The sequence below is a fragment of the Macadamia integrifolia genome, chromosome 1 (assembly GCF_013358625.1).
Source record: "Macadamia integrifolia cultivar HAES 741 chromosome 1, SCU_Mint_v3, whole genome shotgun sequence".
Lineage (NCBI taxonomy): Eukaryota > Viridiplantae > Streptophyta > Magnoliopsida > Proteales > Proteaceae > Macadamia > Macadamia integrifolia.
In genome coordinates this window covers 13,852,368-13,875,028 of record NC_056557.1, presented here as the reverse complement: position 1 = coordinate 13,875,028, position 22,661 = coordinate 13,852,368, and the positions used below count along the sequence as shown (strand labels likewise).

At 37.3% G+C, this 22,661-nt stretch overlaps 2 protein-coding genes across 3 annotated transcripts; both read left to right on the top strand.

Annotated features, from left to right (window-relative positions):
• Positions 1 to 209: 209 nt before the first annotated feature.
• Positions 210 to 7,086, top strand: LOC122080339 (transmembrane 9 superfamily member 3). The gene is made up of 7 exons (XM_042647294.1): positions 210 to 469; positions 1,005 to 1,045; positions 1,131 to 1,716; positions 1,832 to 1,969; positions 2,065 to 2,221; positions 2,329 to 2,813; positions 6,444 to 7,086. Exons 1-7 carry the CDS (start codon positions 318 to 320, stop codon positions 6,661 to 6,663), a joined length of 1,779 nt encoding a protein of 592 aa, XP_042503228.1. The 5' UTR covers positions 210 to 317; the 3' UTR covers positions 6,664 to 7,086.
• Positions 7,087 to 8,200: 1,114 nt separating this feature from the next.
• Positions 8,201 to 22,364, top strand: LOC122087150. Of its 2 annotated transcripts, XR_006142685.1 has the most exons (13): positions 8,206 to 8,504; positions 8,587 to 8,665; positions 8,749 to 8,836; positions 8,964 to 9,113; positions 9,473 to 9,604; positions 11,941 to 12,091; positions 12,199 to 12,237; positions 12,321 to 12,395; positions 12,906 to 12,965; positions 19,576 to 19,640; positions 20,266 to 20,356; positions 20,968 to 21,109; positions 22,090 to 22,364. XR_006142685.1 is itself a non-coding variant. In XM_042656243.1 (12 exons), exons 1-12 carry the CDS (start codon positions 8,397 to 8,399, stop codon positions 21,019 to 21,021), a joined length of 1,092 nt encoding a protein of 363 aa, XP_042512177.1. In that variant the 5' UTR covers positions 8,201 to 8,396; the 3' UTR covers positions 21,022 to 21,110. The 2 variants fall into 2 exon arrangements, 1 of the variants encoding a protein (XP_042512177.1); XM_042656243.1 differs by lacking the exon at positions 22,090 to 22,364 and having other exon boundaries at positions 8,201 to 8,504; positions 20,968 to 21,110.
• Positions 22,365 to 22,661: the final 297 nt, after the last annotated feature.

The following is a 22,661-nucleotide window of genomic DNA, read 5'->3' as shown; positions in this document are numbered from 1 at the left end:
TATTGACAATCTATAAAAAACCACCGTTAAGGATTGTATTGAGTCCATAAGAAAGGTGATATTGTGGGTCCCAAGTTGGGGCGCAAACACATTGGAAGCGTCGGTGATTCATCCAACCGTAGAACCCGAATAAGAATCCAACGCATCTGAGCTTCAATGCTTGGACACTAATAAACGTGTTCTTTCTTTTTATTATTAATTTTTTTTCCATTTCTGGGAAGAGTGGGGCGGGGTTTTGGGGTCATAGGCACCAAATCTGGTCTCTGCTGCGTCTATTAGTCTCTGTTCTTCAGCTCTCTCTTCAAGAAGTAGAGGAAATGGGGAAGGTAATTGCTTCCTTTGTCGTCGTCACTCTTCTAATCCTCTGTTCCGGAAGCCAAGTAAGGTCGGATGGCTCTGACCATCGCTACAAGGCTGGAGATCAGGTGCCTCTGTTTGCGAACAAAGTTGGTCCGTTTCACAATCCCAGGTAAAAACCCGTCAGTCAACTCATCAATAACTTATCTTTGTAACGTTTGGTCAATTGGTTGTTTCATTTCCCTTTGATAGATGTGGGTTTGGTTCTTGATCTTGTGGGTTCTCTTTGTTTTGTTTGGTTCTAGGGTTTTTGATGCTTTGGTTGGCTTGATTTGGTTGTTTGTCTGAATTCTTTGTTGGGTTTTGGATTTGACGGGTTGAATTTATTTGTGGCGTGTAGATTTGAGGGTGTTGAATTTGGATCTGGATGGTTTAAATGGGGTTTTGGTGAAAACAGTCTTAGATTCTTCTTCAAGTTCGCTCTTGTTTAGGGCTTTGATTGTGCGTTTGTTGCTTCTTACTGTATATGTCTCTGTTTTCGTTTTGGGTTAGAAATTGGGGAAACATAATGGGATTATACGAATTCAGGAAATGACCAACGTTTTCAATTAGATTTGATGTCCTGTAACGAATTGCGGGATTTAAATAACTATTTATTCTTGGTTCTAATAATTGCCTGAATCTGTTGATTCTGCTTCTGGTTTCAGTGAAACTTATCGGTATTTTGATCTTCCATTCTGTTCCCCAGGTGAGTTTCTTGTGACTCACGTGTTAGCTTTTTGGATTTTAAATGATGATATGGAAGTTGGTTATTGATTGGATCTCAATTGCAGCTCATGTGACCGAGAAGAAAGAAGCTCTTGGTGAAGTCTTGAACGGCGATCGATTAGTCAGTGCCCCCTACAAGCTCGAGTTCCTAGGTGACAAAGACTCCGATGTTGTCTGCAAAAAAAAGCTGTCTAAGGAAGAGGTAGCTCAGTTCCGAAATGCAGTCACTAAGGACTACTACTTCCAGATGTACTATGATGATTTGCCGATCTGGGGGTTCATTGGAAAGGTTGATAAGGAAGGCAAGACTGATCCTAGCGACTACAAGTACTACCTTTATAAGCACATTCATTTTGACATTTCCTACAACAAGGATCATGTTATTGAAATTAATGTCCGAACTGACCCACATGCCTTGGTGGATCTCACCGAGGATAAGGAAGTTGAAGTTGAATTCATGTACTCTGTGAAATGGAAGGAAACCACCATTCCTTTTGAGAAGAGAATGGATAAATACTCGTCGTCTTCTGCCCTGCCTCATCACTTGGAAATCCATTGGTTTTCAATTATTAATTCATGTGTTACAGTTCTTCTCCTGACTGGGTTTCTAGCAACCATTCTCATGCGAGTACTCAAGAATGATTTTGTAAAGTAAGAATCCTCTCCAAACCATTCTTGCTTCTGGATATGTATCTGCATAAATGTTGATTGCTGGGTTGCCGTATCTTGGTTTGTGATTTACTTAATTAACTTCTATCTGTGAAAGGTATGCTCATGATGAAGAATCAGCTGATGACCAAGAAGAGACTGGGTGGAAGTATATTCATGGTGATGTGTTCCGGTATCCCAAATACAAGTCATTGTTTGCAGCATCCCTTGGTTGTGGCACACAGTTATTTACACTGTAGGTGTCTTATTTAACCTGTTTGGTTTGAAATAATTATATTTAATCTTCAATTGATAATCTTACTACCTACCTGTTTTGGTGTGTGTTTCCAGTACCATTTTCATTTTTATCCTTGCACTTGTTGGAGTATTTTATCCATACAACCGAGGAGCTCTATTCACTGCACTGGTTGTAATATATGCACTTACATCGGGGATTGCTGGATATACTGCCACATGTTTCTATTGCCAACTTGAAGGAACAAATTGGGTATGTTATCACTGATACTTTCTGCAATTTATTTGTCCGGCTCTTAACTTTAGAACCTTCTTTTTATCTGCCATACTGATCACGTACTCCAATCTTTTGCTTGACAGGTGAGGAATTTATTGTTGACTGGATGCCTCTTTTGTGGGCCTTTGTTCCTCACGTTCTGCTTCCTTAATACTGTAGCAATTGTTTACAGTGCCACAGCAGCTCTGCCATTTGGCACCATAATGGTAATAGTTCTTATATGGACATTAGTGACATCACCTTTGCTTGTATTGGGTGGGATTGCTGGCAAAAACAGCAAGGCAGAGTTCCAAGCTTCTTGCCGAACAACAAAGTATCCCAGAGAAATTCCACCATTACCTTGGTACCGGGGAACTCTTCCTCAGATGGCAATGGCTGGTTTCTTGCCTTTCAGTGCCATCTATATCGAGCTTTACTACATATTTGCCAGTGTGTGGGGCCACAGGATTTACACCATTTACAGCATCCTGTTCATTGTCTTCATAATTCTTCTAATTGTCACTGCTTTCATTACTGTCGCATTGACGTACTTCCAACTTGCGGCTGAAGACCATGAGTGGTGGTGGAGGTATGCAATTTTCTTGTCCTCTGTTTACTAGTCTCTGTAGCGTACTTGTAGCATCATCCCTGTAAACTACAGCTCCTTAGTTCAGATTATAATCTGTTTCCCTTCCTTTTTTTTTTCTCCATCCATTAAGATTTTTCTAATTTTTCTTATTTTTCTTCTTCCTAACATGCATTCGTAGATTTTCTCGTATAATGTTTAATAATCTTAAGTGATGCATGTGGGTACAAGTTCTGTTGTCTGTTTTACAAAGAAGCGATTCTCGTTTGGATTTTCTTTTGGATTTTCGTTTGTTTAATGAGGTCTGATTTGTATAAGTGTGGCTTGAATGAATTCGATGCGTGCATGTTGATGTTGGAGATTGAAAAAAAGCTGCAGTATTCCTTGCAACTGATATGCAGCCTTAAATATCCGAATTAGCATGCTGGTTGAATGCCAAAGGGAGCAGATGTTTTATACACAAGTTGTTAGATTCATTGCATTGTATTTTTAATGGACGAGGGCCTGTAATAATAGTTGTCATGAAGTTTAGGCTACCCAAGGTGGTGGAGAGGGTCCAAAAACAAGGCATCCAAGGTGCCTGGAAGCCAAGGCGGGTGCCTGGTCGATGCCTTGACAACAATAGGCTCTTTTATTCCGTCTCTCTTAAATCTTGTGTCTTTTTTCAAATTTTTTTTTTTCTTGGTGTTACATCTTTTTGGATTGTTGTTTTAATGGTCCATGCTTTTAGCTTATGCATATTATCATTTGGAACCCTGTTGCCAATTAGATGGGTTGGGAGAAACTTGATGGTCCATGGATTTCTATGTTGTCTTTTGGAAATTTACTAAGAAAAGGGAGTAGTAAGGTCAGGAAAAAAATGATTGTTTTATTAGGTAGTTGTACTAGAAAAATAGAAAATTTGCTGCCAAAAGGAAATGAAAGATAAAGGGAGGATTGTTTATCTCATAGAGGATTACTGTAATGTTAATTGTCACAAAATGATAGGTGAGATAATGTATATCAGTAAATTAAGTAAATTGTTCAAAATGAACAACTAATCAAGTCAAAAGTGTCTAGATTCATGGGCTGTTAGGTTAGTTATTGGGCGTACCCAGTGCATGAGGCTTCAGCATTGCGTTGTCTGGGGAGGGTCATAATGTACGCAGGCTTACCCCGCTTTCGCGGAGAGGCTGTTTCCTGACTGGAACCCGTGATCACTAGGTCGCAATGGAGCAACCTTCCCGTTTCGCCGAGGCCCGCCCTCAGCTGTTAGGTTTTCATGTTATCTAAATGCACAATGTCATGTGTCTTAATTACTCAGGGACCCTCTCTTGGGGGCTTCTCAAGTCTATTTTTGCAAAGAAAAGTAATAACTCATTGATAAATAAGGGTCATAGATGTATCCACAGAAGAAAAAGAACGAAAATTGAATTATTTATATACTCAATTTAAATAGTTAAAAAAGTGATTAGTGTCACTGGACAGAAATCCTAAAGATAATCACTTGTGGTATGCAATTACGAGAAACAAATTGCACGTGCAACTACGTCTGTATGAACCTATGTGCTGATAACTATGGCTCCTTCATATGTTGGTTGGAGAAAATTGCTTCTTCCTCACATCTGGTATCTTTGCTTCTCTTCTGTATTTACTTTTTTTGCCTGCTTCTTTTCTTCTCTATGCCTGTGTCTAACATTGCCGTTATTAGTGTTGTTCTATCCATATGTAGGTTGTTTCACCTTAATTTACATGGGGGGGTGTGTAACTGTCGTTGCCTGGTTGCTAGAACCAACTGATAGGAGATTTAGCGACTAGTTTTGCATTAGTCTGATTTTTTATTGAAGTTCAATTGAAAAAAGTATTCCGGTGCGCACCAGAACATCCTCTAATGCTGTGTTTTATATGTGTCAAAACCTGAACTGAACCAAACATAGCCCGGACCAAACAGAACCGAAGCCTTATAGGGCTGGTTTCGGTTTGGGATATTGCAATCCCAAAGCCAAACCGAACCGCACTGGAAACCGAATGAACCCAAAACCAAACCAGAACCGGCTCAAAACCCGGACCAAAATCGAAATTAAACCAGTAAGAAACTGAAAACAGTCCAAAATTCATAGAAAAAAGAAAGAAAACAACAAATTTTGCATAATTTTGTATTGGTTTGTGTGGAAAATCAAACCCAAATCAGATACAAAACTGAAAGCAACTCGATCACAAACCAATACAAGAAACTGAAGCCAAACCTAAACCAAACTGCACTGAAACCGAAATTTCCTTATTGGTTTGGTTTCGGTTTCATCATTCCCACACCGAAACCTGTCCGAACCGACCCATTGACACCCCTACTGTGTTTGTCTTTTGGAAAACTTGTTTTTAAGTTGTCAACCTAGTATATGTTTGAGCAAACAAAAGTTGTGCTTTGGGGCTGCTGCTTTTTTTTTAGATTTAATGGACATATGAATCCGATTATCTAATGTTGATGAACTTGGAAAGAGAACAACTAGACATTTGAGGACAATATTGCTTGTTGAGTTTGGTAATTGATAGATTAGATTATCTCATAAACTACTATTATTTTTTTCCTAGGATTGAAGGTATTTTCCTTTTCCTACATCCTGAATAGGAATGCATTTTTCTAAGTTACAACTTTACAATGATCTCCATCTAGAAAAAAGATCCCCAATCTTTCTTTCTTCTTCTTCATTATTATTATTATTATTATTATTATTATTTATTTATTTATTTATTTTTTTAGGGGTCTTACCATTGAAAGGATTATGAAATGCACTTTCCAAATGTTGTTACTGGAAAGGTGCATCTGAGTGTAATTAAGGTCACATGATATGTGGCTAACTGTTTGAAACTGCTAGCACCTTCCACAAAAGGATTATTTGCCTATCCTTTTGCCTTGAGCTTGAGATTTAATGAAAGTATAGTACTATTGAGTTTTATGGGATTTCTATTACAAAAACCATCCCCTTTTAATGGTGGTCTGGCATTTTCTTAAGCTATCCAGTGGTAGTATTCTTTCATAATCATAGGAGCGCTAGCTAAATTTCTTTCTCATAATGCCCAAGGAAAGTTGGGCATTTCCTTTTTTAAAAATTAGGGTGGTTGTGTTACTTGGTGTACGCTTAATGATTTGTCATCTGCATCTTGCTGGAACTTTGTCTCTATTATCGTCCAATGTCTCCTCCATCTTTTAGCCCATGATTTTTTTGTGTTTGATTGCCTCTTGGATTTTGATAGATGGCCTCTTCCTAATTTATTCGCTCTGTTAGAGCCTCATAATAAATTCTCAAAGGTGCTGTTGTAGGACTTTGTTGTGCATGGATACTTGTAATTTTCTTAGAATGTGTGAATTTCTGAAGTTATCAATCCTAGACCGGACTTATGCTATTTATCAATCTCATCTCCCTTTTACTTGGGTATGTTTATTCTGCTCTTGCATTAATTCTTGAAAATGGAGGTTGCAAGAAGATGGTATTCTAAAATGTTGTTATCATAAGCAGGTTAGTTTTTAATGGTTTGAAGCATTGAAGCATACTTTAATTCCCTTGTAACTATGAGTTTTATTTTCTTCTGCGGTGCAACAATTTTGGATGTTATGTAATTCAATGTACTAATACTTGTGCTGTTGGTTTTACACAGGTCTTTCCTCTGTGGAGGATCAACTGGTTTATTTATCTATGGTTACTGCCTTTACTACTATCATGCACGATCAGATATGTCTGGTTTCATGCAAACCTCGTTCTTCTTTGGGTACATGGCTTGCATCTGTTACGGTTTCTTCCTTATGCTTGGGACCGTGGGTTTCCGTGCCTCTTTGCTTTTCGTCCGTCACATATACCGCTCCATCAAGTGTGAGTAAGGAAAATTGGGGTAATCACCAAGGAGAAGATTGAAGTGTTGATACTGGGTGGGTGAGAGGTGGGATCCTCCCCCCCAAGTCATCAGGTATGTTTATTTTCTTTTATTATAGGATCTGTTATAGAAAAGGTGACATTAATTTTGTTAAAAGGGTAGATGGAGAAAACAGCTGATCTCAGAAAGCAAGAAGCCAATCTCAGTTGAGGAAATGTTTTCCAGAAATGGGTTGGAATCCTATGTTGTGCCTTCACTCACTCGAAAAGGTTGTTTAGCATTTCATTAGTTTATTGAACTTGGATGTTATCTGTAATTTGAGAGAAACCAAATCTTGGGAACTTGGGAAGAAATCTTTGTATCATTACATGTACTTGCACTCGTTGAAAAACAAAAATTTTCATCTCATTTATAGATAGCCGTTGGAACACTAGCAATTTTTCCCCTGCTTTTTTTTTTTTTTTTTTTTTTTTTTTTTTTCTGGGTTTTTGGTTCCTATTTGTGATGGGGATAACTTGGGTTGTATCTGTATCGAAGTGGCCAATCCGAGAGTTTATCGAATATTATGGTCCGGTCTGGTTTGGTTCTTTAATGGTTTTGGGCGTTCAAACACTCAAATAGACAGGGGCGTGCAATGACAACTATGCCCCTTTGAGGGTGCACACCCATGTTTGGCGCAAGGGGGGCTCTTGGTCAGAAAACACTTGCCCTATATATGTAATTAGGGAAAATGATGGCCATGCTATTGGTATCATTTGTCCTCTCGCGACTCTTGTCGCTCGCCACCAAGTCCCAAGGCCTTGATCTCTAGGTCACACAATTGTTTTTACATGCGATCTCAGGGAGACTGGTCACGACTCACAATTCTCTCCTGACATATCGGTTCCTTTTTTGTGAGCCTTGCGAATTGCAATGCCTCATCGGCTCCTCTTATGCTTCCATTAGCATGATGTGGGGAATCCATCACACTTTGGAAAAATGTTGATCCTTGCAAATCTAGATCAAATTAGAATCAGTCAAGAATTAGTAAGAATCGGTTCAAATATGCCCTAACCAAAGTTTTTGAGAAGGGAATTGATTGACCAATCCCAAAATTTTAAACCCTTCTTGTATAAGGAAGGACAAAGTTTTTCTTCACCAATGGCTGATTGATGAGACAGGAACCCCTCTCGCCCACGCTTATTCCATTTAAAAAGGACCATACATAGAGGGTTTGAGCTGATTAATTGGGTGTTTTATAGTGATCCAAGGGTTAGGAGGATCATGGAATATTATCCATGCATTGGTACATGTGTCTAAGGTCCTCCCAACCTTTAGAGCACTAATTGGGTATCTGATAAGAATGCGAGCGCACCCTCCCCTAGCGGCTTAGAGTACATTTTCTAAGTAAGGTTTAGTATGCTTGGAACGGAAAATGCTGTCTCCGTTGACATGATTGGGTCGTAAGCTCAATGTATTGCAAAGAATGTACTCTCCCTCCGCAAGGAGAGGCCAATCGTTGATGAAGAATCATTCTCTTGCAAGACGAAAATGTCCCTGAACATTGTAGAAATTACAACGGAGTATGTTCATTTCATAAGTCTCACTTCGGAGTTCACAGTCCAGGGCAGAGTCTCTTCAACGAAACACCCTTGATGCTGGAAGTGATGGAAAGGGAGAGTGGCAGACCCAATTAATTCTATCTGACTGTTGTTGGACTGATCGAAGCTGTGGTTAATCTTTCAAGTCTGTACAGGGAAAATGGCTACTTTAGTTCCAACATCCTTAATCATATCCTTCTCTTGCAATCCCTTTCCCTCTACTTTCTCAGCCATGAAAATCAAATACCCAGTTGGTGTTTCTTCATGGGTAAGCTTCAACATCCTAGTTCTTGTCAATCTCAAAAGGAAAAAACCATAACCATTGGCTTCTTATTGGATCGAATTCGCAGATTCTTAGGTCTTGTGGGCGTAAACATGGTCATGGGTTTGTGGGTTCTCTTAAGGCTGCGATTTCAGGAAGAGCAGAAGGTGAATTTTTCTGCTGTTTTCTCTTCACCTGCTGGTTTTTCCATTCCGCACTGTGTTGCCTTTTTATTTAATTCATTTTACAGGTACTTTCGATCCTGAGCTGCGGTCAGTGCTCGAACTAGCTACAGACTCAGAGTTGTATGAGCTCGAAAGAATTCTCTTTGGCCCGAGGTATTTTTTTTATTTTTATTTTTCTCCCATTGGCTGTTGTTGCACTTCCAAGAGGGAAGAGTTCCTGTTGATGCTGAATTGAAACTATATAGGTTTGTTAACTTCAATGAATTTTATTTCTGTTCAGCTACTTCAGTCCGCTTTTAAAGTCATTGACGAAAAGGGCCGAAGATGACTATATTATGCTTGGAGAGGATTACGAGGACCGTCAATATTTTACAGAGCTTCTGGAGTCGCGATTTCTATTCCTTGCAGCGGATGCACGATCTACATTAAGGTTGTAAAACTGTTTTACTTATGGTAGCAAGGACTTGATAATATCGGTTTAGTTAGCTATGAGTTGGTCGAAGTGGCCAAGTTTTATCTAGTTCGATTTTTCCTGTGAATTGAGAAACTTGGCTACTGGGCACTAACTCCTATCAATCCTGGTTGAATTGCAGAATAAAACAATGACTGAGATTGGGACTTATGGCCTTTACTTTTTTTTACACACACACACACACACACACACACACACACATATATATATATATATATATATATAATGGATCAGATAATCAGCCTAGTGGCAGTTTTGACTTTGAGGAATTAAATTCTTCAGAATTTTGATTTTTCTTCCTATGATATTCTTTGAAGGGGTTGGAGACCTACTTACAGGGATGTCTTGCTCGATGTGAGGAGAAAACTAAGAGTCCCTTGTTCGAGCAAACTGACTACCGAAGATCTAGAAGTGGAGATTTTTCTTCATCTGTTGCAAGATTACTCGAGGTATTTTCTTCTAAAACACTGAAATTTGGAGAAGCATGATCTAATATTGTAGCAAGAATTTATAAAAGATCTTATTGTTCATGAAAAATACTGATTAAGGTGTCAATGACTAGTGAACAAGATGAGCAGCTGGGATTCTAACCAATTTTAAGCTTTTAGGATTTTTCTTATGAAGAGGAATGTATGTTATACTTGTGAAAATGAGGTCTTTCCATGTTGGTAAATGAAGATCTTATTTATTTATTTTGAGAAACTAGTGCCGACTGCTAGCTACCTTGGTCACTAGAAGCATAGTGCTCTTCTAGGTCAGTTTATGTTATTCTTCTTGTTAATTGAAACAATGCATTACACTGTGAACTGCTGCCATTGAAAATTCTTCCAACTCCAAACCTTGCATCTTTAGGATTCATAATATAGGGTGTATTCATGTATTGTCCTGATGGGGTGTTCACTATGTGATACTTACTTGATGGCTTGTTTTAGTTCCTGCCCAATGTTTGAGCTTGTACATATCTGTAACTCTATGGTTGTGTGCATGGTTCTCTCTTATGGTGCCTTCATGGGGAGTTGCAAGCATAGTTGTCACGGCGCCAAGGCGAACCAAAACGGTAGAAGGTTGTTTAAGCGCTTAGGCGAGAAGCCACCTTAAGGCGAACAAGGAGACCAAGTGTTATTTTTTATTTTTCCTTTTTTCTAACGTTATTTAGTATGTTGCATAACTTTGTATCATAAAAAATAACATTAAGCCACATTAGATCATAAAAAATCAACATTAAGTTGCATTAAGTCATAAAAAATCAACATTTAGATAAATGTTCTTGTTCTATAATAAGTTTGACTGGTCAAATGATTTTATTTTTACATGAGACTTTTTGTATTAGGTATAACATGAAACCAAATTTCCAACAAGTCTAAGATTGCTTAAATCTGAGTTGTAATGACAAAGTTATATTCTAGTCAAACTTATTTTAAAGTGCTCGAACTCTGTTAAAATCGCGTGAATTAAAATAATTTTATGAATATCAAAACAAAATATTATTTTACCGGACTTTTGGTTTTTAGCAATGTTTTAACATGATAAGATTTATAAAATTTTCATAATTAAGAAAAACCCCAGCATTTAAAAGTTGAAAATTGTCCCTATAACCAAAAATCCAGTTTTTGTTTTTGGATTGGGGGGTTGACTTTTATCCTTTCGGAATTTGATTTTTAAACTATTTTTATTGGATTTGAATAGGGGTATTTGCTTATTTATGAATAATAAATATTTCCTTAAATGATATTTGGCATAAATAAATGTCAAAACATAAGACCACATGCAGTGGAATAAGGCGATTGTCGCTTAGGTCCTAGGCAAACGGCCTGGATGCCAAGGCGGTGCCTTGACAACTATAGTTGCAAGATGCAATGGGGAGATTTTGATTCCAAAAGAGCAGAAGGAGGACTTGAATATCATGATTTATTAGTAGCAGATCAACAGAGATGACTTCCCAATGAATTTCTGGCTTCTATTAGAGAATTCTGGGCTGTTGTCAAATTTTGTGGTTAATATTTGGGTTGTTTTATTTAGAAGTTTGTTCCCGGGTCTTAGAAATCCCAGATTGGACTAGAAGCCTTTCAAAATTTTGAGTGGCCTGCACTCAAAAGTTATAAACTTCTTGGGTAAATCATATAATTATTATTTCTTTTTTACTCCATTCTTGTTTCTTTTCTCTCTCTCTCTCTCTCTCTCTCTCTCTCTCTCTCTCTCTCTATTTACTTTTCATCTCAACACTTTTCAAGTTTGGAGTAATGCCAAACAGATGTATGCTGGAAGCGTAGTCTTAAGTTATTATCTTGGGCTTAGGTTTTGGATTAACAAGGTATAGTAGATCTGAATTTAAGGAACTAGGTCTATGCTTTGGCCTATGAGAGACAGGTTTTGGGGTTCAAGAAAGTCTGGTCATAGGATATTTGGGGAAGTTGCAATGGTTGTCCGGATACTAGTTTCATAGGATTTGTCGGTTGTTATTGTTTGGTTAATTTGCGATCTGGTAGTGGTCCTTGTGGATATCCATGAGTTGATCTCTCTGTTTCCAGCTTTGCTTGATACTTCCATGTTTCTATCATTCTTTTAGGCCCTGTTTGGTTGAAGTGAAAGAAAATTTCATTAGTGAAATAAGAATTAAAAAATGGAAAAAGTAATGGTTTTTTTGGGTGGAAGTAAATTTGCTGATTTTAATTTGCTTCTAGTGAATCCATGAGTTCCTTGTAAATGCATGAGCAGTTTTCTGTTGTCAGAGAACATATTATTCATTTTCTTGATGACTTGAAAACCCATGTTGTGCTATTTGCAGTCATGAATCAGGCACCATTCTGGGCTCCTTGGAAAGCTCTAAGATTTCCAGAAGCCATGGTAGCCTAGAACTCGGACTCAGTCAATGGAAGGTTCAAGCCCTTGCTGCTTTAAAAGTTGGGGCTGCAGAGCTCCAGTCAACGTTTTTAAAGGTTCTGGTTGTTTCTCTGTACCATTAACAGTCTTATGATTACTTCATCCTCATCGTCATTTTTGACTCAACCTGCTTTTTTATTTCCTTATCTTTTTTCTTGTTAAGGGTGGTGGTGTGCTTACTCTGGGAAAGATCTTTCAGTTGGTATAAGAACTATCTACTTGCCTTTAATTTTAGTTATTTTTCCCTGGTTATGGGTTTCTAATTTTGTCTATTTTTGGTGGTAGTTGGCAAGGGGCTTATCGGGAAAGATGCTATTAGAAGCTGCCAACTATCAAATAAAGCATGAACTTGTCAAGAAGGTACAAACTATCATTCCAAGAGCCTGGATCCAGGCCAGTGTGGACTGGCCCAGGACACCACTTTTACGAAATTGTCCCTCTTAAATGTCCCTCGTGCTTCTCTGTCAGGGATGTCAATTGGCGCATTGAACAATTGAACAAAGAAGCAAGGGGGAGACCAATTGGTAAAAGTGTTGTCTTTGGGCCTGTAAACAGTGGCCTGGAGATCTCGCATCGTTACAGACTGTACCTTTCCTTTTCTTATTTTTATTGAAATTTGAATAAAGCCATTACGTATTGGTAGTTTGGTAGGTTTTAGTTTCTCATTTTCTAGTTGTATTTTGCCATGTATCCTTTCATAGCCGGTCTCTGCATGCAAGAAGTTTTGCAGTTAGAAGCTCTGTAATTCTCCTATTTCTCTCATATGTTGTACCTGTACACTTCACTCAGTTTTCCATCTACTACATTGTCTCAAGCTGCTTTTTTGGGATAGATTGATTAATAAGCCTTCTATAATTGGTTGGCTTTCAGGGTGGACGGATGGCAGCCCTTAATCTGGAGTCGAGAGCAGCCCTGCTTGCAGCAAGACAGGTAATTATATTTTTGAAAGATTGTGGTTTAATATGCTCCAATTGTATTTGTTTGATTATGGGGAATGATTGACTGTCAAGATTGACGACACTACCCTATTTATAATAAGTGAAATAAGGTACATGTACAAATAGGACAAATTTACCCTTTTGCTCATATTATTCCTATATTACAACACTCCCCTTTAAGTTGGTAACTACAGGGTATTGAGAACTAACTTCCAAAATTAAAACCAGAAAATAAAATTCCCAAATATTTGGATCGATGGGAGAAATTGATGTGGAAGAAAGAGATGATTGATTGATGGACTGGTGAGAGAGAAGAGATAAAATATTTCCTAAAAGTGTCTGAAACTAAAACAAACTGACAGAAGAGAGGAGAAAGAGAAGGCCATCAATTAGAAGAGAAAAGGAGAAAAAGTAAGAGAGAAATTTGGAGATAATTCATGGGAGAAAGGATAAAAGAGAAAGAAGGGAAAATCTCCAACCGAGGGACAAAAGAGGAGAGAGAGAGAGAAGTGAAAAAGGAGTTTAGAGAAGTTTTCATATCAAATTGAGAGGAGGCAGAAGAGAAACGCCAGCTAGGCCATAATCAAATCAAATAATTCAAATCTAGGACTCTTGGACTGCTAAACTAGTTTCCTATTAACAAGTAACTCAACTACTAATAAAATATTGTATTTTAAAAATTTAAAAAACTTCCAACAAACTTTTCTAGGTGCCTGAAAGTACTAACAATTCTAGAACAGCTAAAATAGGGTGAATCTAGTGATTGGGTTCACTAATAAAATATTAATTTTCATGCACCCCTTAAGACACCACTTTTGGACTTCATATTTCAACCCATTGCAATAATAAAGACCAAAAACTAAGGCCCAACCTAAACCATTACTAAAACTTACATAATTGTCAAAGCATCGCCTAGACAAATGCCTTGTTGGTGTCGCCTTGTGTCCAAGCCCCCTCGAACAACTGGGGTCGCCTAGATGCCGTGACAACTATGAAAACTCAGCCCAAATTTAAATCAGATCAGTATTAAGAGAGAGGGAGGGAGATTATTTGGGCACTGAAATTGACAGCACTTTGGCTTAGGTTTTTATCAAGGATTGACATCTCAATCTCGAGGCTGGTTTCGACCAAGCCCGAAACCGAGATATGCAAAACTTGTTATTTTCTAGGAAAAACTCGACATATCATGGGCTGGTCAAAATTGGTTGAAATTGGGCAAAATTGGTTGAAACTTGGTATTTTCTAGTCAAAACTGGTTGAAACCACTAAAATGTGAGAAATATGGTCGAAATTTCCTATGTGGCTAGCGGGACCACTGTCCTTCCTGTCGAGGCGCTTGCACCAATACTCCTTGGATTAAACTGTGACGGAATACAAGACATCGTACGCCAACAGACCCAACCCAAATATTGCTTGTAGAAATCGTCCACCACATAGGAAATACTTGGAATTTATCCAGCAAATTTTGCCACAAGGGAATCTTTTAGGTTAAGCTTGGAATATTTAGTAGATCTTTGACTAGGGAAAATCGTCCTGTATAGAATCCTTGAGATATGCTGCAACTTACATGGTGAAGAGTATCTAGGACCGGTTAGGTTGCTAGAGTTTGGTTCCTTGGGCTGAATTCGACACTTGTACTCCACTTGGTCCACTTTTGGCCTGAATTCTAAAAACAAGTGAAAAATACCTAAAGTAATGTTGTTCTGGGAATTAAATGATAATAATTGGACTAATTTGCATATAAAAAATGCTCAACAATTATTCTTTTTTAGGTTTGCATGGTTTGACAACTTTGTTTGTTGGATTCCATACCTACACGCATACAACAACAAACATAACTTTATCTCAACTAAATGGGGTCGGCTATGTGGATCCGATATGGAAAAAGGAAAATAAAGAAGCAATAAAAGAGGAAAAAAGAATTAGAAGGGGGGTGGGTAAAAGAAGAAGGTAAAGTAGTATTTGAAGATGCATCACAGGATCATCCTCTACAAGAGGTCGGCTACTCGGATCCTTGTCTTTCACAAAACTCTATCCATGGTCATACTAGAATCGAGCGCCACTATATGCATAGATTTTCTCACCACTTCGTCAATAGTCATTTTAGGTTTACCCCTACCTCTTTTGGCTCTCTCCAAATGAATATGATCACTCTTACTTATTGGGGAACCAATAGGTCTCCGTTGCACATAGTCATACCACCTCAACCAGCTCTGGCGGAGCTTGTATTGGATTAGTGCAACCCTAACTCGTTTCTAATACAATCATTCCCTTACTTTATCTCTCCTGGTCTTGCCGCATAGTCCTCTTAGCATCCTCATCTCAGCTACACTCGGTTTAGTCAAATCACTCTTCTTGACTGCCCAACACTCCGCTCTTTATGTCATATCTGGTCGTATAACTGTCTTGTAACATTTTCCCTTAAGTTTAACAGGCATTCTTTTGTTACATAGCACTCCTGAAACGCCTCTCCATTTCATCCATTCCACCATGGTTTAAAGTATCTCGGATACGATACAATACCCCTCCAATACGTATCTAAATTTAACCAACCGATACGATGACCGATACCAATACTTTAATCCTTAATCTTTAACATATTTTAGCGTATCTCTGATATGTACGATACCCTTTGACACGTATCTTAAATTTTTAGCCAACCGATAGAATGACCGATACCAATACTTTAATCCTTGCATCCCACTTTAATTATATTGGCCACATCATCCTCTATATCACCCTCTATGTTAATGATGGACCCTATGTATTTAAAACAATCACTCTGAGGTAGCTTATGTTCCCCAAGTTTCACCACTCTCTCCCCTCCCCTAGTTTGATTTAAGGGGGCACATCATATACTCTGTCTTTGTTTTTCTTATCCTAAAACTTTTTGATTCCAAACTTGATCTCCATAGCTCCAGTTTAGTATTATTCCCTTCCACTGTTTCGTATATCAAAACAATATCATCTGCAAATAGCATATACCATGGAACTGGGTCTTGTAAGTTCCTAGTTAAAGCATCCATTATGAGTGCAAACAAATAAGGTCTTAGAGTCGATCCTTGGTGTAGCCCAATAGTAATTGGGAATTCGTTACTTTGACATGCTATCGTTTTGATACTCGTTACCACTCCCTCATACATGTCCTTAATTATATACACATAGTTATTCACACCCCTTCTCTTCTCTAAGACATACCAAATGAGCTCTCTGGGTACTCTATCATAGGCTTTCTCTAGGTCAATAAAGACCATGTGGAGGTCCTTTTTGTGGACTCTAAATACTTCCGTAAGTCTCCTTAGGAGGTAAATAGCCTCTGTTGTGAGAGCCAAATTGGTTCTTCGTTACCTTAGTTTCCTCTTTTAGATGGGCTTCAATAACTTTTTCTCAATGTTTCATATTATGACTAATAAGTTTTATGCTTCTATAGTTATTGCATTTCTAGATATCATCGTTGTTCTTAAAAATTGGCACTACATTGCTTCTCCTCCACTAATTCGGCATAATCTTAGTATTCAAAATCTTGTTAAACAGTTTGGTTGCTAAGACATCCGATGTCCTCCAAAGATCTTCCACACTTCAATTGGGATCTCATCCTGTCCCAGTGTTCGACGTACATTCATCCTTCTTAGGAACCAGATGAGCTCCCATGTATTATACTTGATGCATGTTGTTTTGGGTCTGGAATTGTGTTTATCTTATAGGGTTCTATTAATGGGAATTTTGTTAGCAACAATAGAATATTTATTAGTCAAGATATATGTTAGTGCAACTGAAGTAAGATCACGACCTCAGAACCTGTATCGAGTTATAAAAAAAACTATGCGTCAAAAAGCTACAGTAAGAATCTGGGTACATCAAGAATTAAGCATGGATTCCCAGATAGAAAGAGAGATACAGATGTACAAGAGATGAATTATCTAATGGCTCGTAGCTGCAAAGACTTGGGACCTTATAGTATGGACTGTCACAAAAACTAATGTTACAATAGAAGAGAAAATGGTAGTACAATTTGGTTCCCATGCTACAATGACAAAGTATTGCATATTTGAATATGCTGAATGGTTATTGACCAGGATGATATGTTCATTCTGGAAGTTATGAGGCCACTGACATGGACAGGAACATGGTTCTGGCTTGGGTTTGTATGTCAACTAATGGCACTATGTGGTGAAACTTATTTGAAGTGCAGTATAGCCCATCATAATAAGCTAAGTCTAACTATCCCTAAACATAATAGCTTAGTGTATTAAAACAGTTTTATCCTTCATTAACATTTGTAAAATTGTTTTTATGAAGAAAATAGAAAAAGAAAATGTTGAATTTCTTGTTCATCAATCGTTTGGTGGTTCGTCTAATTTGACACGTTGTGTCTGTTGAATTCCAACACCCACGTGTATCTCCCTGTAATAGTTGTACTGCTTGATGTTTGTGTGCGAGGAATTCTCTTTTATTTGTAGTTGTGTTATCTTATAAAATTCTGTTAGTTGGAACTTAGAATTTGTTATTGGGACACTATCTGAATAATTCATTTATTTTTTGGGGATCGTCAGCAACAAAAGGTTGTGATTTCATTAATCCAAATTTATGTGCGTAAAATTCAGGCCTATTGACACCAAACTTTTCTGACAAGGTATAGACTATGTTGACTGTTGTTGACTGGGATGAGATGTTCATTCCGATAAAAAAATGTAAAAAATGGATTTATTTGATGATTTTTGAAACCATTACCTTCCCTTCTCACACACACACACACACACACACACACACACACAACCTATATATATAGGGTGCATCTTGTTATTACCAAAAAGGTCAAGTGAGAAGTTGTGACCTTCTTTTGTTTGCCCTTTGTCTTATTTCTAAAATTTATTTAATTTAGGGGTAAAAAGGATTTTCAAATAATTTGAAAGTGACTTGTCATCGTGTCATTATTAAAAGCTGTTAAAAGCTGCAAAATTTTCAATTAGACATGTTAAATGACTGAAATCACCCTCATTGAAAACAAAGTGTGTTATTCTAAAAGGGCAAAAAAGTAAGGTTATGACTTTTGTCACCAACCTTTGTTACCACAAGATTTTCCCATTTATGTATATATGTATGGGTTTTTCTTATTGACACCCCTCAAGGTGTTAAATAATTTGTATCCTTATTTTCTTGCCCTTTTATTATAATATACAATTTTTTTCAATGAAGGTAAATATTGTCATTTAACATGTATTCTCGAAAAATGCACATGACAGTGACACCTTTTGATTATGACATAATGATATGTTACTTTCTATTTGTTTTTCAAAACTCTTTTTTACTCTTGACTTAAAAGAACTTTTGGGAATAAGACAAGAGGCAATTAAAAGAAGGTGTCAAGTTTTGAATACATCCAAGAGATATCATTCAGACATTTCCTATATATATATATATATATATATACACACACACATGAAAAATTCATGTTCATTATCCTGTTTGTGCTATATATATATGTATATATATATATACACACACACATATGAAAAATTCATATTCATTATCCTGTTTGTGCTATATATATGTATATATATATATGTGTATATATATATATATATACACACACACACATATGAAAAATTCATATTCATTATCCTGTTTGTGCTTAAGGTAATGGTCATGTTCAATTCTTTATGGAAGTCTCTTTCATATCTGTGGTCATCAGACAAGGTTCTCCTTGAGGCGTTGTACACCAATTACTTAATAACCATGGGAGTCTGATAGATTGGACTTGGCATTAACTAGTCCAACTATTGACGGGTTTCAATATGCAAGTGTTTGTATTAATAATAGTTTTTGTGCTAAAGGTACTTCTCATAATCAACGAAAGTAATCTTTAGTCATATTCATAGCAAATATTGAACAAACAAAGTATGAGTTCCTCTTGAAAACTTTATATCTAACCATTACACTCTCATAACATTATTTTTCTAATAAAAGCATTACTTTCAGAATATTATTTATGATAAATGTTTCCTGGCTGTCCATTCACTATGGAATTTATGGACTGCACACCTAGTTGTGCCATTTGAAAGGATGATGTGGCAATTCCAATTGTTGGAAATCTAGGGAATATTATGGGTTGCCCACATTCAAATTCCAGACAAATTCAATCATAAACCCTACCATGTATTCACATGCACCCTCTTGGTAGTCCGAGCAGTGTCGTACACCCTCTCAGTAGTCCCAAGTCCTCAATACTTTGTTTTTCCATTTGGCCTAATCAATTTGGGCAGAAACTTGACAAATGAGCAGGAGACCTTGGGGTTTATATGTTCAAAAAACTTCAGCCCCATCCTACATGCCACGTGACACAACTAGGTGTGCAGTCTATAGATTACATGGATGTGCCATCCAGGAAAACCTCTTCCTTTATTTATATCAAAAACCAATTTTTATTATAATTATTGAAATCTGATTTTACAGCAATAAATCAGATATAATTCTTTGCCGTCAATTCATGGTGATAAAAGCACTTTAACTAAATATGACTGTTCGTTAAATTCTACTCTTGAATGCTCAATAGTTTTGTTGCTGTGTACTAAATCAGATTTCCTACTGTTTACTGTTGCCAGGGTTTTGCAGGAGCAGCATCCAGATATCTGGGGCTTAGAAGCATGATGATGCTGCTTGGACCAATGTAGAGGCTTTTCTACTCCATTGCTACTTTTATGAATTAATATGCAACATTTTACTGTGAAAAGAAAATCTTTGATTCCTTTTGTGAGTGAAGAGATGTAAGCTTTCATGCTCAAATGGTCTTCAAAAACATGGGTTGAGTGTTAATGGTCACTAAATATGTTTATTAATTTTTAATGGGGATTCTTGTGGTTGTAAGAATAATAATTAATTTATTTGGCTAATTGGCTCAATTTTATTTTTACTGCTTTGTAATGTTTTAAACCTCAATGTGACACTGATCTAGAAAAGCAGCTGTAATGTCTCAATCTTACTGAAGGAACATCCAAATGCTGGTCTGGATATATATATTTTTTTCCTTTGGTTTCATTTTTGGTAGATTTCTCTTTCTTATGGTTTTGTTGGCAGTGTCAGGGTTGCCGCTGGTTTTGTGGCCTGGCCTTAGGTGCTTTTATCCTGTTGGTGGCTTTTGTCCTCGAGTTATTATGTTCTTAGCCATGGTTTTACTTTATTTCCTGATTCTTACCTTGTCAATGCTATGCTTTCTTATATTATTTTTTCTTTTAATTTTCTGAAGTTCATTTTTCTTCAAATGACCAAAAATTTTCCTTGGGTGTTGTGATCAGGCTGTGGGGAACATTTCTGGCAGACGTTGTTATCCAAATGCTTGGAACTGATTATGCTAGAATTCTGGGAGCAATTTATGCATTTGCACAGGTAACTTGTTCATTAGAGGACCTAATTGCCTATGGAAGGGGTGTTCTTTAGGTGCCTTTGGTTGGTCGATGTTTAGCTTGAGTAAAAAAATAATCTGTCAAATGTAGCATGGCCCAAGCTAATATGTGCCCTCTGGTTCATCCATTAGATTTATGTTTCTCATGTTTTGCCATGGGAGGGCGGATATTGGGCAAGGTAAGGTTGCTTCATTGCGACCAAGTGGCCACGAGTTCAAGCTAGGAAACAGCTTCCCCGTGACGCGGGGTAAGGCTGCATACATAATGACCCTCCTCAGACCCCGCAATGGCGGGAGCCTTGTGCACTGGGTCCACCCTTTCCTATTTTGGCCATGGGCTCATTTGTGTAGGTGGTCTCAGGTCTATTTTCAAGATTGTTAATCAATTTAGAAACATGGGACCTGGGCCATCAACTTTTTAAGTACATTTTTATTCTCTTACCGGAATAGTGAATGGAAATTTTATCTATTGTGGCTCCTTGATGCAGCCCAATGGTTTGTTGGCTCCAGAAAGACAGTCAGGACTTGACTAATTGGGTTTGATTACACTATATATCCTTTCTTATATACAGTTATATTTTTACTGTTTGCACAGATCCGCCTCATCCGCACTTATGGTTTGAAAACTGATGACGACGAATCAATTTAGTATTTTAGAAAGGTTGCACTATTTTATTCTGTAAGAGGATGATTGGGAACCCTACTGGTTCTTATACTGCTTTGCATTGCTAATAAAGGTACTTTTTTCTCCCCCCTCCCCCCCTTTTTTTATAATAATTTATTGAGCATCTAGCTTCGTGGAAGTCATTCTGCTTACATGTTTCATCTCTTGATATCACACTAAATTCCTGTTGGCACAACTTAAGGATATACTAAATTTGAATTCAGAGTAGGGGCAAAGAAACTTGCAGCAAATACTCATGGTTAAGGCATGTGGTTGGGCCATATCTTCTTTTACACTTCATAGACGGATTTGGCTTATGGCTTGTTGAATTAGTCTTGTGCTCTAGTGTATTGCGTTTAATCTTTGTTTAATCTGATATTATCAAGACCCTCATGTCTTTGGGTTCAAGTGTCAATGGTCCCGCTGTCTGGAAAATCCAGCAAGCTTGTTCTTGGGTAGGTTCTACATTGCTATTGGCTTATCAATGTATGATATTCTGTTTAATGGGAGTAACATCATGAACTTTTTATTTGCACTTTCAGTTGTATAGCTCTTTCGAGTGGCTTTGTACAGTTTGGCAGGCTTTTCTGAGTTTCGTTTTCTTTTCCTCCTTTTCTTTATAGGGAAAAAAAAAAGATGCATGAGATGGATCTTTTATGCCTGTTCACGTTGTAACCTTCAATAAACACAATTCTGTTTCAACAAGGAGCCTATTACATTATTTACTGGCCTACTATATGGATGTGAACAATGGTGTTGTCTTGAACTCCAATTTAACCTCCGACTTTAAACTGTTTATTAGTTCCAACCTGGGTCTGGAATTGAGAAGCATTTTCTAAAACAGTTAAGGGTTTTAATATCTAGAGAGTATATTCTTTGGATACATTATATCCTCCTTGGATTTGTTCTTTAGTTGAACATATATAGTTTTCATTTCTTTTTAATGAAATTATATTCTGTCAAGATATATTCTCATTGGTTCATTAATACCTGTTGCAATTAATTGCTTCATAGATTCTTTTCTTTGATCACAGAAGTTCTTATCTTATGCAGGCTTTGCAAGTTAACAAAGTGAAGATGTCAGTTGATTTATGTCTAAACTTGCATTCAAATGGATGGATGAAACCTCCAAGAATCTCTGTACTATAATTGAGGATATTTCTGTGGATGTAAATATGAACGTTGATAAGCTGGTCATTGGCAGTTTTTGTAAGGTGTGCACATCAGAGAATGTCTTTAGCTCAGTAATTCAGATTACTTAAATGTATTTGTTTACAGGTTAATGTAGACTCGTACAAATTAATTGAAGTTATTCATTGTTCCCTTAACTGATTTTGAATATAGAGAAACTTAATTGAAGTTATTCATTGTTCCCTTAACTGATTTCACGGTATATTTTTCTTTTGAAACCTTGTGTAAGATAGGTCACCATGTAAGTTTTTCACTCATAGCAGACATAAGGTCACTTGTTCAAATGCAACTTCTGCTGAGGTGACATTGATCTCGGCAATGTGGCCCAGCTACTGACTTTTGACACACATACCTTCAAATTATTTCTCATATCCTATTTCTGTTTCAGTTTCTGCCTCTTGTTGATCAAGCCATCAACTCATGTCAGCCTCATC